The 13,569-nt window shown below is 43.8% G+C and overlaps 1 protein-coding gene across 4 annotated transcripts; it reads right to left on the bottom strand.

The window, feature by feature from the left end:
• Window positions 1-8,212: 8,212 nt before the first annotated feature.
• Window positions 8,213-13,181, bottom strand: tmem30b (transmembrane protein 30B). 4 transcript variants are annotated; one of them, XR_010877385.1, is made up of 9 exons: window positions 12,965-13,181; window positions 12,278-12,488; window positions 11,978-12,085; window positions 11,740-11,847; window positions 11,528-11,618; window positions 11,289-11,426; window positions 10,947-11,153; window positions 9,977-10,270; window positions 8,213-9,170 (listed from the first exon to the last, which is right to left on the bottom strand). XR_010877385.1 is itself a non-coding variant. In XM_067242664.1 (8 exons), exons 2-8 carry the CDS (start codon window positions 12,467-12,469, stop codon window positions 10,092-10,094), a joined length of 1,023 nt encoding a protein of 340 aa, XP_067098765.1. In that variant the 5' UTR covers window positions 12,470-12,488; window positions 12,965-13,179; the 3' UTR covers window positions 9,382-10,091. The 4 variants fall into 4 exon arrangements, 1 of the variants encoding a protein (XP_067098765.1); XR_010877386.1 differs by having other exon boundaries at window positions 8,213-9,150; XR_010877387.1 differs by having other exon boundaries at window positions 8,213-9,120.
• Between the last annotated feature and the right edge of the window lie 388 nt (window positions 13,182-13,569).

Here is a 13,569-nt window from a genome sequence, read left to right as displayed (position 1 = left end):
TGTCTGTGTGAGTGTGTGCACAGGGTCTGCATAATGAGAGTAAAATGAGGAATAGATAAAGCCTGGGTTTTTCAATGTGACCTATAATTGCATAATAGTAATGGGAATTAATATGGCTGATTGCTGTTGCTGAGCACAGTTTTTCATGTCTTTAGGTTATTATTGTCTGGAGGGACTGGAGACTGTGTAAAAAAAAGAAGTGTAGTTTAATGTCGGTGTGTATGTGTGTGTATTTAATTGTGAATTGAAATGTTTTGAGAACAGAATACTCTCCCTTTCTGCCTTCTCCTCCTCTGTCTACCTCTTGGTCTGTCTGTCTGTCTGTCTGTCTGTCTGTCTGTCTGTCTGTCTGTCTGTCTCTCTCTCTCTCTCTCTCTCTCTCTCTCTCTCTCTCTCTCTCTCTGTCTCTCTCTGTCTTTCTCTCCCACATTCACTTATTCTGTCACACGCACACATAAGCACATACTTTGTATCTCATCTTCCGTTCCCTCTGGTGTCTCCTGCGGGTTCCAGGACTAAAGTGGCCTGCGTCTTGTCATCTGGACTCTCCCAGACACTCCTTCTGGAGGTCTGTGGAACAACTCCTGAGAGTAGAGAGGGCGGAGGGCAGGGAGAGAGGGCCTCGGAGACGAGGCCAGGGATAGAGTGATGATGTCTGGAAACAAGAGATCATGTCCCAGAAAAGATCTCCCCCCTGTTACTTTCTGTAAGCCCCATTCCCATCTGTCACTTAAGTGCTGTGAGGAAAGATAATTTGGTTAAGGAGAAGGAGAGAGAGAGGAGAGAGAGAGAGAAAATGAGAGAGAAACAGGCTTGTACTTTGTATACTTTAGATAGAAGTGATGTACATAAGTCTACTAGCAGAATAACTGAATAAATTTAAAAAATGTAAATGTCGAGAAAGAGAGGCTGAGAGAGAGATAAGGACTGAGAGGGAGAGAGAGACAGAAAGTGAAAAAGAGAACGAGAGAGACAAAAAGTAGAAAAAGGAGAGAGAAAGACGGAGAAAGAGGGAGAGCGAGGGAGAACACCCACCCTGGTCCCCTACTCCCACACACCCACCCTGGTCCCCTACTCCCACACACCCACCCTGGTCCCCTACTCCCACACACCCACCCTGGTCCCCTACTCCCACACACCCACCCTGGTCCCCTACTCCCACACACCCACCCTGGTCCCCTACTCCCACACACCCACCCTGGTCCCCTACTCCCACACACCCACCCTGGTCCTCTACTCCCACACACCCACCCTGGTCCTCTACTCCCACACACCCACCCTGGTCCCGTACTCCCACACACCCACCCTGGTCACCCCTAATATTTCCTTGTGCCAAGATCTGCTGGTGTGCCATGAGAAAAATGCATCACAAAATCCTCTTCCGTGGCAGAGTAAGCTAGCTTCTGAGGAGTTGCTGCACTCCCCACTTTCTTTTTTCCCCCAACATGCCTGGGGTGCTGGTAATGTATGTGCATTACTCACTTACATGAAGTGATATGGAGATCACCCGGCAGTCAGTTTGCCAACCTACTTTAAGTTTAGGGTGCCTAATTCCCCCTCAGGGGAGAGAGAGACTGTTTCTCTTACTGGCAGAACGTTCCCGGGAGATGAAGAACGGGAAAAATCAGAGAGAGAGAAAGAGAGAGAGAGAGAGAGAGAGAGAGAGAGAGAGAGAGAGAGAGAGAGAGAGAGAGAGAGAGAGAGAGAGAGTAGTAGTTTGGGGCAGGGGTGACTTATTTCACAGTATTTCCAGGAACCTCATGAATATATTCTGAGCTAAGTAGGCCTTCAGCGGGCTCAGAGAGAGAGCCTCCAGTCCCCTGTGGATCGCAGAGAGTGAGGAAAAAAACTCCAAACTCAATTTTGATTGAGTTTTGCAACATTTTGCTATGTGATAATGGAGTGTAATGCTATACAGGTGGCGCCTCATCAGGTTTATATTATGTTCTTATCATTGCTGTTTTATCAGTTTTCAACTCCCCTTTTGTTTGTTGTGTGTGTGCAGACAGAGACAGGCAAGCTGGGGATGGGCGGGGGGTGGGGGGAGGCACACTGCTGCTGTGCCACCGTCAAAGCCCAGCGGAGAGGGCATCTCAGTGGGCAGAGGAAGCAGGGGATGGGCAGGAGCAGGGACAGAACTTGGAACTTGGAACTAAGATTCCAAGCCTTGTGTCAGCTGTCACCGACGTTCTAGAACATGTGACTTGAGCCTGACCTCCACCCGACCTCTCCCAGGGGGAGGCAGCACTGACGTGGTTGGCTGGCCTCTGCTAAAGCCGCTCCAGCCTGAACGGATCAGACAGCAGACTGGCAGGAGAGCAGCCTATACTGCGGTCTAGGCTGATGCGACATCACAGAATCATGCAGGAGGGAAAAGTTGAACCATGTGTTTCCCATTCCAGCTACTCATTTCTAACAAAGACATACAGATTACTATACACATGACAGAAATCATCTTGTAAGCCGCTTGTTCATATATTGCTTTCAGTCCTGTGAACAGACAGAGAGGATTGGCATTTTTTTTTCAGCACCGTCTGTTTAGTCAGAATTCATTCATTTAAACATGAAGTTATAGAACATATTAAATCACATAGCCTGCTCACTGTTTATTTAAATACTGTATTTATTTAAATATACAAAAATCAGTAAGAGCAGCTAGCTAGTTTCTGTGCAGAAGTAAGTGGCAGAGGAACATTGCACTGAACCGTGAGCTAGCATGAATCTGCCTTGTTCCCTTACTGCCATCCTGATACTATAAAACGGTTGATTACAGACAAGTACTTTTAGGGAACGGAATTGGCCATCACACAGATGTATGATACTAAGACAACACATCTTGTGAACAAGTAATTGGAGATGTAAGAGTTCCAGTTATTCTATTTGAGATGAACCCCTTATTCCATGATGTTTTGGAAAGGACCCATCAACCATGACCAGAAGAATCGGATCTTTGAGGGGTCCATTCTCTCTGGGTGCTATGTTACTGGAGAGAAAATCCATTTTCTAAACAACGAGGAAAAAAGATTAGCTGCCTCTGATCTCCACATTCAATCAAACAAATTACAGTGATCAATTTGGTTCAATGTAAAGTCAAGATGTTTTGGAGGTACAAGCACAAGTTAATCACCCGAGGACCCCAGCGCCTAACGACATTAAGGTGCACACGCACACACTCACACACACTCTCTCTCTCTCTCTCTCTGGTTATGTCCCTCGAGATCTCATAGGTCCTGAAAATAAAATTGTCCTGAAAAACTGTGTGCTCTCTCCCAGCTGTGTGCCCAGGCAGTGTATCCTTTGGAGAATCCATCAGGCCACCATGCTGGTTTCTCTGCATCCCTGACTGTGTGTACAAGGCAGGCGAAGGCTGGTGCCCACTCATTAAGACATCTCATTAGTTCAGCCAGTGTCCAACTGAGCATGTGTATGTATGTGTGTGTGTGTGTGTGTGCGTGTGTGTGTGTGTGTGTGTGTGTGTGTGTGTGTGTGTGTGTGTGTGTGTGTGTGTGTGTGTGTATGTGCGTGTGTGTGTGTGGATGTGTAACCAAGAGGACCATTTTCTTCCCCCTTCTCCGATTTCATTGTTATGAAAATAAATGCAACAGCATTCTGTAACACTGTTCTGTTCCTGTGGAGATGCTGCCCCTGTTTAAGTAGGGTCCCTTCATTAGCTGAGTTCACCGTATGAGCGACATTGACACCAGGCGGTGCCTGTCAAAGGCCAGTACTTGTATACTTGTGTATCCTGTACATATGACAATAAACTTGAATGAATTGAAATTTAATTGAGATTAATTTCAGCCCCAAAAATGCAAAGAGACTCATCAAGACAGATATTCTTCACTATAGGATTTTTCTTAGGCCTAAGCAAAATGTATGGCAAGGAAAGAACCTCTGAACAAATCAGTAGGAATTAAATCCTTCAAAACCAATGCCACTCTATGTTCTCTGAGATTGCTACATGACACTTCTACTACATTGCTACTTCTTAATGGAGTCAGATGGCTGAGCGGTTAGGGAATCGGGCTAGCAATCAGAAGGTTGCCGGTTTGACTCCCGGCCGTGCTACACAACGCTGTGTCCTTGGGCAAGGCACTTCACCCAACTTTCCTTGGGGGGAATGTCCCTGTACTTACTGTAAGTCGCTCTGGATAAGAATGTCTGCTAAATGACTAAATGTAATAGCAAGGTCTTCTTCATTAAACTTTCTAAAATAGTTATAAGGATCAAAAGTTTTCCTGTATTAAGATTTTACTGTTCCACAAGTTCATATGTAATTTTATCCATTTGGTTTTGGTTCGGATCCATCCAGTCCTTAAGCTCGCTGCACAGAAGCACATCATACTTTCCAAACCCACACACAACCTGTTCCCAGTACCCAGCACACGCCAGGACGAGTGGATCAGCTCCAGGAAGGTTGAGCCTTCACAAATGTTGTCTTATTTTAACTTGTCTTATAGCACTTCCAGTCTGTCTTTAGGAGCTGGATATGCCCTTCAGGCCCTCTTGTAGGTGCAGGTGGGCTTATCCGGTGGGCAGACTCTGACACAATCTGCTAGGGTAGTTCTCAATCTTGACATACATTGTCTTGGTTGCTTTGGCTCTCTGGGGTTTGCGAGACAAACTCATTTCTGAGAGGGTGCACGGTATCTGCAAAGCTTAGTCTCCTGGGAGAAAGAGAGAGCGAGAGCGAGACCCAGAGAAAGAGAGACAGAGAGATAATGTGTGTTTGTGTCTGTTTGATATTTCACCCAAGATCCCACAAGGATGTTTGTATTCTTGTGAAGGTGAGTCTCCCACAAAATATACAATTGCCTGCATACTTTCTAAATAAGATGCGTACAAGGTTCTCAAAGGTGCGAAAGCTGTGAATGCTCTGGAAGAATATTTTACTGACTACCATGCGCAATACGGTTTGTGTTGAATTATTACATTATTAAATAAACATGCATACAGTATCTTGTCTCTTTCTGTTCTGCTCTTCATTTTTCATGAGGAACAGAACCATTCACAATGTATGTTTTACAGGCTGCAAAGCAGCACAGCGGGCCACATTGATGCTGTACGGCTGATGCAATTGGACATGCTGTGATGTGGCGTGAGCTGGCAGCAACAGTATGATATGATGCTGACACAATGCCCTAAGCATTCTGGACAGAAAGCTGCCTGTGGAGAATTATCTCTCTCTCTCAATTCCCAAAATACATCAATTATCAATATCACCCTTACACACACACACACACAAACACACACACACACACACACGCACACGCACACACACACACACACACACACACACACACACACACACGCAAACAGGTGCACAGACACACACATCCACAAAGAGAAAGAGAAAAGAACATACACACCTACCCATGTACAAATAGTTCCAGGACGTCAGAGGTCTCAGCTGACAGATAACACTGTGGTACCCCTGGAAAGCTTCTGACACGGAAAGTGTTCAGGAGACATTGCTCTGCTGGGGGCCGTCAGGCAAAAAGAACATGAATCAAACCCCTCCAAACCCCTCAGCCATGTCAGGGACAGCACCTTGCCCTTTGACTGAGACAGCAGAAACACACTCCAGCAGGGGCCCTTCTCCTCTAACTACGGCAACACTGAATCTAGGCCACAGACAAGGGAGACCAGGGCCCAACTTCAACTCTGTTGAAACTGCCAATATTTACAGACAGAACAACATTATGATATAGAGTAAATTGGCAGGCTTGATAAATGGCCATTATTTCACGTGACGTGGAAACGCGAATCAATGCGAATCAAATGACAATTCCGCCTCAGTAAATGACAGGAAGTGTTTTCTATTATTGTCCATCTTCTTTGACAATAGTACAAAATGTCAGGGATTAGTGTTCCCTTGAACATTTAAGCTGTATAAATGTTAAAGTTACATTGCAAATAAAGTTACAATGCAAAGTAAATGAAAATGAATGTAAAAATGAGAAAAGTAATGAGACCAAGTGACACCAAGCGTCAACAGAAAGAAGGGAAAATGATTTCCTCTGTAGAATCTCTCTGGTCACTCTGGGTGTGTTCTGTGTTCATGATTATACCACCACTGGTGCATGGTGTCCTATCAAGCTTCAGTGACCCAATCTCTTCTCAGGCCAGAGGGGCAACAACACTTTTGCGAGCTGTTTAAACAGAATCCATTCCATGCCATTTACATTGCTGTCAGACTGAATCAGTAGACAACAATTACAGTTAGACCTATGGATTCTGTGGACTATAAGGGTTTATTGTCCATTAGAGTGTGGAATAGTCTAGTTGACATAAAAAGCTAATTATGCGATTTCAGATTTAGAAAGTTTGTTTACACACAGCTCCACCAAGCAGACATCCCAGCCATGTGAGACTATGGGCTGAGGCATGCCTGGTGCTCAGTGAATGACCAAGCCAATTAAGATGGAACTGGGTCTCCTGATGTAATGAAACTAATTGGGAGCAATGTTCCTGAAGGATTCAGGAACATTGGTTGTTCGGTGTTCGGTGGTTCACGGTCCCATTAGACTGACCTTGCTGTCAATTAGTGCATGTGGCCTTTGTTGACACATGAGACATAATTTGTGGATAATCTGTCAGCTTTGTCACCATAAAACCTCCCAATTTAGACAGCCACTTGGCTGACAAAACCCTAACTTCAGTCCAAGTAGCTTGAAATGATAGAAAAACACTGTACGGCAGTGCCATCTTCTGGACATGGGTATAAAAGCAACCAACAAAGCTGACCTGTCACCACACTTTGATGCATTTGGATGTTCTCATCCTACAGACTGTTGCTATCCAGGCACACTGTGGGCATCTGCTGAGCTCCAGGGTGGGGTGTATGAGTACTGGGGTCTAAGAGCAGGCCGGCCTGGGACTGTGACCCCTCCACTCATCTGCTAGACCCAGAGTCTCCTGCCTAGATGCACCAGGGCATTCATTCATTCATTTATTTAGTCAAGTTATTCCTCATTGTAAAACTTGCCAGATATTTGTTCGCTGATGTAGTATATAAACTTGTGACTACACCGTTCTAAAGAATGAAATATAGATTAGATAGAATTATCTTATATAGTACCAGTCAAAAGTTTGGACACATTTTCCTGTATGTTGATCTTATTCCTAAGTGTTAGGTCAGAGTTGGCGTTAAAGTTCAGACACTGTAAAACAAAAACACTTTCCAAACGAGAATGCATTTGCCTCAATTTAAAATTGTAAATAATTTCACAATGCTCATATTTTAACCAAAACTGCCTAATTTCAAATGTTCTATCTGAGGGATAGTGGCGCACTCAGTCAGAGCATTCGGAGAAGATGGGGGCGTGTCTCCTGTCGGAGTCACTCTCTGGGTTGCTCTTCTCCACCATAGACCTTCTCCTCCACAGGCACCTGAGGAAGTCTTCCATGGCAACAATGCGCTGCTCCATGCCGTCCACCTTCAGCAGGACCTGCTCCTGGAGCTCAAAGCTCTGACGCAGCTTCTGCTGGTCACTTTTGCAGTGAAGGCTCTCCCATTGGCCCTGGTGCATGGAGAAAACCATCCCTTTAAGCATATACAGTACAAAGAGTACAAAGAAAGTGATGCAGGTCTGTCTTCACTAACCTGGCTAATTCTTCTCCTACTTATGAACCTTTGGTAGATGAAGTAGACCACCAGCGTGGCCACCCCCAGGGCCAGGAGGACGCAACCGAGGTCAGGCATGGTCTCCAGTATGGAGGCCTTGTAGTCCTTGCTCTCCAACATTTTCTTAAGCTCGTCTGGGGTGATTTCCATGCCCACTCTGGACCAGGTTGGGTGCTTGCAATGCTCCACACCAACGTCCATGCAGACCATCTTGAAGTGGGGTTGAAGTTGTTCTAAAAGTTGCCTAGGGGTTTACTGGTTGTCTAGGAATGCTGCTGCTCCTGGTCTTAGCTGCAGGCCCAGAGGTGTATTCAGCTATGTCTGATACAACTGAGGAGTTGGGTCTCTGCTACCCTTTACAAACTCATTAGGCACATTGTGATGTCATATTGCATCAAAGTCACCAAAATTGCTGCACCCACGGCAACTGAGAAATTGTCATGAAATTTGTGAAATCACTGTCAAAACAGCACCCTGGAGTGCTTGTTTTTAAATAGATATCCTAATCCAAATGTTGAAAGCATTTCCTTTATGAAAACAATATAAGGATAAATAAGTTTACGCATAGTCTTCCAAATGATACTATTGCCATTACTTTTATTTTGGTTGGTTTCCATTTTTCAAACGACACACCTGAAGTTTCCCCTTGAATGACTGACAACTGTTTGCTACAAATTCACACAAGATACATAGTTCACATAATCATAATTTTTATTCAGCAAGACATTTTTAGGATCAAATTTACAGCAGAGGTTTTGACAGCATTGCCTCCCTTCCAGAACAGTTGGACTCCGACTCGCTCTCGCCTGATGACTGACACCACTTAGAGTCATCGTAGGTCAGCTCCCGGCCTTTGCTCCGGAGGGCTTTCTTCCTTCTTCCTTGTCCAGTCTTCTCCACCATCAGCAGCCTCTGCTCCAGGGCCAGCAGTCTGATCTCCACGTCCTTAAGCCCCTCCACCAGAGCCTGCTTCATGGCCAAGCCATGTTTCAGCTGCTCCGACAGTATGGCAGCCACACTGAGCATCTCATGACTCTTCTGAAAGCAAAGCTGAGGCATGATAAACCACCTTCTGTGTTTACTGTCCTGGGTGCAGTGGCTGATACATCCATTACAATGTGTGGTGGATGAGACACATTTTCATGAAATGTATTGGGTTCTCAGAATGCTATCAGGGTTTAGATCAAGTGACAGTATACAGTTAATAAGGTGTGATAACTCTGTGGTTAATTCTGTGGAATGTGGATGAAACACTTACTGGGAAAGATGTGAACTGCCTCCTCTTGTATGCCTTAAAGAAATGGTAGACAACAAAGCCAGCCAAAACAGCAGAAAGATATGGGAACAGCTTCTCTGTGATACAGAAAGCCATGCTTCTCCAATGATCCGATTCACATTGAAATAATGCAATGAACTCCTCTGGAGTGAAGTCGAGCCCCACAGTCACCCATGCAGGAAGGCTGGAGAAAAGTGTTTTGTTCGGGGGTGGGGGGCTGCAAAAGGGCCACAAGCAAAAAGCCATCCTTCCCAGGTGAGACAAAACCTGAATTAACCAATGCGGTAGCAAAATCTTAGGGAAAATTCTTTTCTCACAGGATTTGATTATGATGTCACTGCTCAAGAGTTCCATGTGCTACCACCACTACCAGTACAGTGCTGTACTGTACTTTCACATAAAATCACAGAGAAAGTAGGAACTTTGGAAACAATGACAGAACTATGCAACAAATGTTACAAAGTGACATCACAAAGCATTACTCCTCCAACTGATGAATTTAATATAAAATAAAAATAGAGCATGTCTTAGCCAAAATGAACAAGGTCTGAATGTATAAAATAAAATAAATACTAAAGCTCATCTAAAATCAGTATGTTGAATCTGAGTTTCAAAGTATATCACAGTCCTGAGAATGGGAGGGATATCCATATACCCAATAACTTTATAGAAAAATATCCTAAAGACATCCATGTAACTTTCCAAATACACGCAAAGAGAACAGTCTTAAGTACAATATGGCTTATATGACCTGTCACAGAGTGTGAAGGCATTTGAGGGTACAACAGACAGCCTGAGCATATTTACGTATCACACTAAAATATTAAAGTAGCAACTAGTAGTGTGTTACTACAACAAACAAAAAAACTTACTTCATCTAAAAGCCTCTGAGACCATTGAACACCATACATTCCAATATCATGGAAAATGGCAAAATATCTATTAAAAGGAGTTAAAATCTTCCCTCATACATGTAATAGAAATAAAAGAATTCATATGATTAAGACACCTTTTTAACCCCCTAATGTTACTTAATGTTGTAATGGGAATCAATAGGGATCTTAAAATCTCACCAGCTCATTTTAAGATGAATTGCTCAAGTCAATTAGCAGCTTCCATCTCTGTGGCCCCATTAACCCCTTCCACAACGTTGACCTTCCATCACAGTCCAGGGCTCCCATCACTAGTCTAGTCTTCCTCTGGGAACTTGAACTTAGCGTAGACGATGAGCATCACCATGGACATGAAGACACACAGTGAGCCAACCACCAGGTAGGCGATGCCCAGGAACTGGTTCTTGCCGCCCATCCAGGATACGTTACTGATGACCACCTTCTTCCTGCCATCGAAGGGAATAACTGGGTAATCTGGGGAAGAGGTTAAGGACCAGACTGGGTGTGCACTGGACTAGCCATCATGTACAGAACATTGCTTCGAAGGACAATATCTCCTACTTGGACATTAGCTTATTAGTTTTCATTCATGGCTTTTAACCTAATTCACGGCATAAACAAAAACAAATGCCCAAATGGTTCTTTTCACATTGTACAAAAGATATGGCCAAACTGAGTTTTACATCTATTGTACAACATGGAACATTTGCATGGCTAATTTTCCTGTCTTCAATGTATTTGCCTAGGCTGCAATGTGACTTTCCACACCCAAGAACTCCGAAGTCATAGTGGTATTGTTTTTCTCCTACCTAGCCACACCCTTTGGTAAAAACTGGCTGAACCAGTTGGGCCAGGACGTGGGAGTCTGTTAGAACACAACACACTGCAGCTGACAGTGGCAGTGGAACATTGTGGTGTGTGGGACACAGCTGATGTTTGTCTCAGAAGACAACCAAATGGCCATTGTATGGAGAGGCATTTGAACGCCTGAGGCTTATACACTGAAGTGAATGGTCACTGAATTGCAGGGTAATGTTTGATTCATCTGTCATGCCTTATCTAATAACCTCTCAGCTCTTCAAACAAAAACAGGATTTTAGTCCTTCCCCTCCAATCTTTCCACTGGCTCTCCTGTTAGCTGGAAGGATACTGTAGGTGATGTTTAGGGAGTAGTTTCCAGCAGGCAGGCCATGGGCATAATCCCCCTCAGTGATTCTTCGATATAGTTTCCGGAAATCTGGCAGGGCCGCCCTTCTCATCCAAACCAGGAAGTCCTGGTTGATGAAGCCATTGTTGGAGGCGTCTGAGGTGTCCAGTTCATAGGCTGGTTTTGACCAATAGGGTGGCTTAACCGTATCTGCATAACAGAAGCATAGAAATATCAAATATTTTATCAGAATATAAATATTTCAGGAACAGAGAAGTGTTCAACCTCATAGGTAACCAGTAAGAAGGGAGTATATTGTTTGTAATGGATATGAAACAGACATACTGTTGAAGGCGTTCTTCAGAGGAGTAACATTTGGGTTTCGGTACTTGATGTTGTAGTCAGTCCACCAGGAAATCCCTTTACCATCGAAGGGGACCAACTTATTTGTTCCATTGACAATCTGGTAGAGCGTGAAGCTATCTTCAGTGTCACAAAATTAAAAAGGTCATACATTAAGTACCTTGAACATGCTGATAGAACAACTTACATAATTCCATGCTGACATGAAATAATTTTGGTACCGTTGAACATGCTGTTTGCTACGGACCCACAGGGAACAATCGGCTTGGAACTAGAATCATACTGGTAAGGTAAGCAGTCATCACTAGGAGTCTGCAAGACAAAGAACATTTAAAAAGAATTAAGACCTAGACTTACTACATGTATTATAGTTCTGGAAATTATGCCTATGAGAATGTTGCTTTCAAATACAGTCTGACACACATCAGCTCACCGTAAAGTAGGTGAGATCACCTGACAGCTGGTAGAAGTCTTTAGATACTCCATATTTGCGGTAGTTCTGGAAGTAGTTGGACAGTCCATAATAGAAGAACACGGGACCCTGAAAACAAGGCACACTGTGTATTTGAAGATGACGAAATCTGTCTTACACCCACATTCGGGCATTCAATCAATCCAGGTAAGCAAAGCACAGAAATGATGCCTGGGTGTGTGTCTGTATGAAACAGTACCTCAACCAGTCTGCTGACCGAGAAGTCCAGAGTGCACATGCAGTTCTTATGTGTGGTTTCACTGCACTTGTAGCAGGGTGAGGTTTTATCTACTCCAGTGTAATCCATCTGACAGAACAACAACAAGAGAAACATGCCATTAAATATTGATCAGTCGGCATGTTATACACCTGTACTTCTCACACCTCCAGTGTGGGGCCTGTCAGGCACTGTTACCCCCATCAATGCTCTGGTGACAAAAAGCAGCTGTAAACCAAACCCAGTTCTTCTCAGTTACAGTCTCACTAAAGCCCACTGTACCTCAAGCATTTGGATGTTTTGCGAGGTGACAAAGAGGGTGACACCAATGCCAATGAAGACCAGGCCGATAAGAAGAAACCCTGGGATGACGATGCCAGCCGAGAGCATGGGCTGCCAGGCCGGAAGACGTTGCTGGGTAAAGGCTGTGTTGTCTGGCCTGTTGGCTGTCTCTTCCTCCTCCTGTTTTTTCATTTCTTTCTTCTTTTAAAATCTGTGAAAAACAAAATTGGTGGTGAGTGAATATGTTCAAAGCTAGAAAGTGCCCAACCGGCACCATCAACATGTGTACCTAAACACTGAGACCCACCTAAGTCTATGGATAAACAACAAAAAATAACCTGTGTAGGCTACCTTTCACCCGATGGAGGACGGCGATGCTGCTGACAGATATCAACAGAATGGCCTCATGCGAGTTCATAGATCTAACTATTTCAAACAAAATATCAATTAACTCACACTTCCCAATAACAGTTGGCTGTGAAAAGGTGAATTTCCATCCAGTCTATATATAGGCTAGAGATTGATTTCAAAAGACGAAGCTGAGATGGCAATGTTCGATCAGAAAGCAGTGCGGATGAAGGCAAGTTAAAATACATGTGTTTGGTGCTTTACATTAGAAACAAAGACGACGACAATTTCTCAATAAATACAGTCAACAAAGCTAATCCGTTAAAAGTTTTAATTTACCTGTTTACACGGCAAAATATTCTTCCGCTCGTCAATTCTCTCAACGTTTTCGAAGCAGAAAGGTTTGGGGCGCAGCAGCTCGTCTACCTTTACCTGCGGCTTCTTCCGTCTCTGCTTTTCCTGTCTGTCATGATCATCCTCAAACGCGTCATCGTTTTGTCCTTCTGCCTGAGTAACTTTAACTTTCAAATAGACATATTTTGTGCGACAAATAAAAATAAACGTAATTGGGGTTTCCTAACAAAATAAAATTTGCGTTGCTAACCAGAAGCCTACCCTTAGGAGTGGAAACAATTCTAATTCAGCTGAAAAGTAGGCTATTGTATTCAATGCTACTAATATGTTAATCAATTCCAAGAATGGTTACTATCAAGACATCCCAGAATTGGGATTTGACTACAAATGTAGCCTATACCGGTGTCCCATTGGCGACAATAGAATATTGAACCCAGTGTCAATAGCCTACCTACTAAACCTTCAAAATGAAGGTCTGCGATCTTTTACTGAACAAATCCCTCCAAAGGATAATTAAAGAACTACATAATGTTTTTGACTGGATCGTGTTGCACAGCTTGATCTATTGCCATTCGTAAATGCAGTGTTCA

The sequence above is a fragment of the Osmerus mordax genome, chromosome 9 (assembly GCF_038355195.1).
Source record: "Osmerus mordax isolate fOsmMor3 chromosome 9, fOsmMor3.pri, whole genome shotgun sequence".
Classification (NCBI taxonomy): Eukaryota; Metazoa; Chordata; class Actinopteri; order Osmeriformes; family Osmeridae; genus Osmerus; species Osmerus mordax.
The sequence above is the reverse complement of the archived record's forward strand: the minus strand, read 5'-3'. Positions and strand labels throughout refer to the sequence as shown.

What these genes read in the sequence shown, in the direction of transcription:
- tmem30b (XM_067242664.1), bottom strand. Translation starts at nt 12,469, where the DNA reads ATGAAAAAACAGGAGGAGGAAGAGACAGCCAACAGGCCAGACAACACA. An exon ending in TCTGAAGAACGCCTTCAACA is followed by an intron (nt 11,154 to 11,288) that starts GTATGTCTGTTT and finishes TCTGTTATGCAG; the next exon opens with ATACGGTTAAGCCACCCTAT. An exon ending in CTCCCTAAACATCACCTACA is followed by an intron (nt 10,271 to 10,946) that starts GTATCCTTCCAG and finishes CCTCTTCCCCAG; the next exon opens with ATTACCCAGTTATTCCCTTC.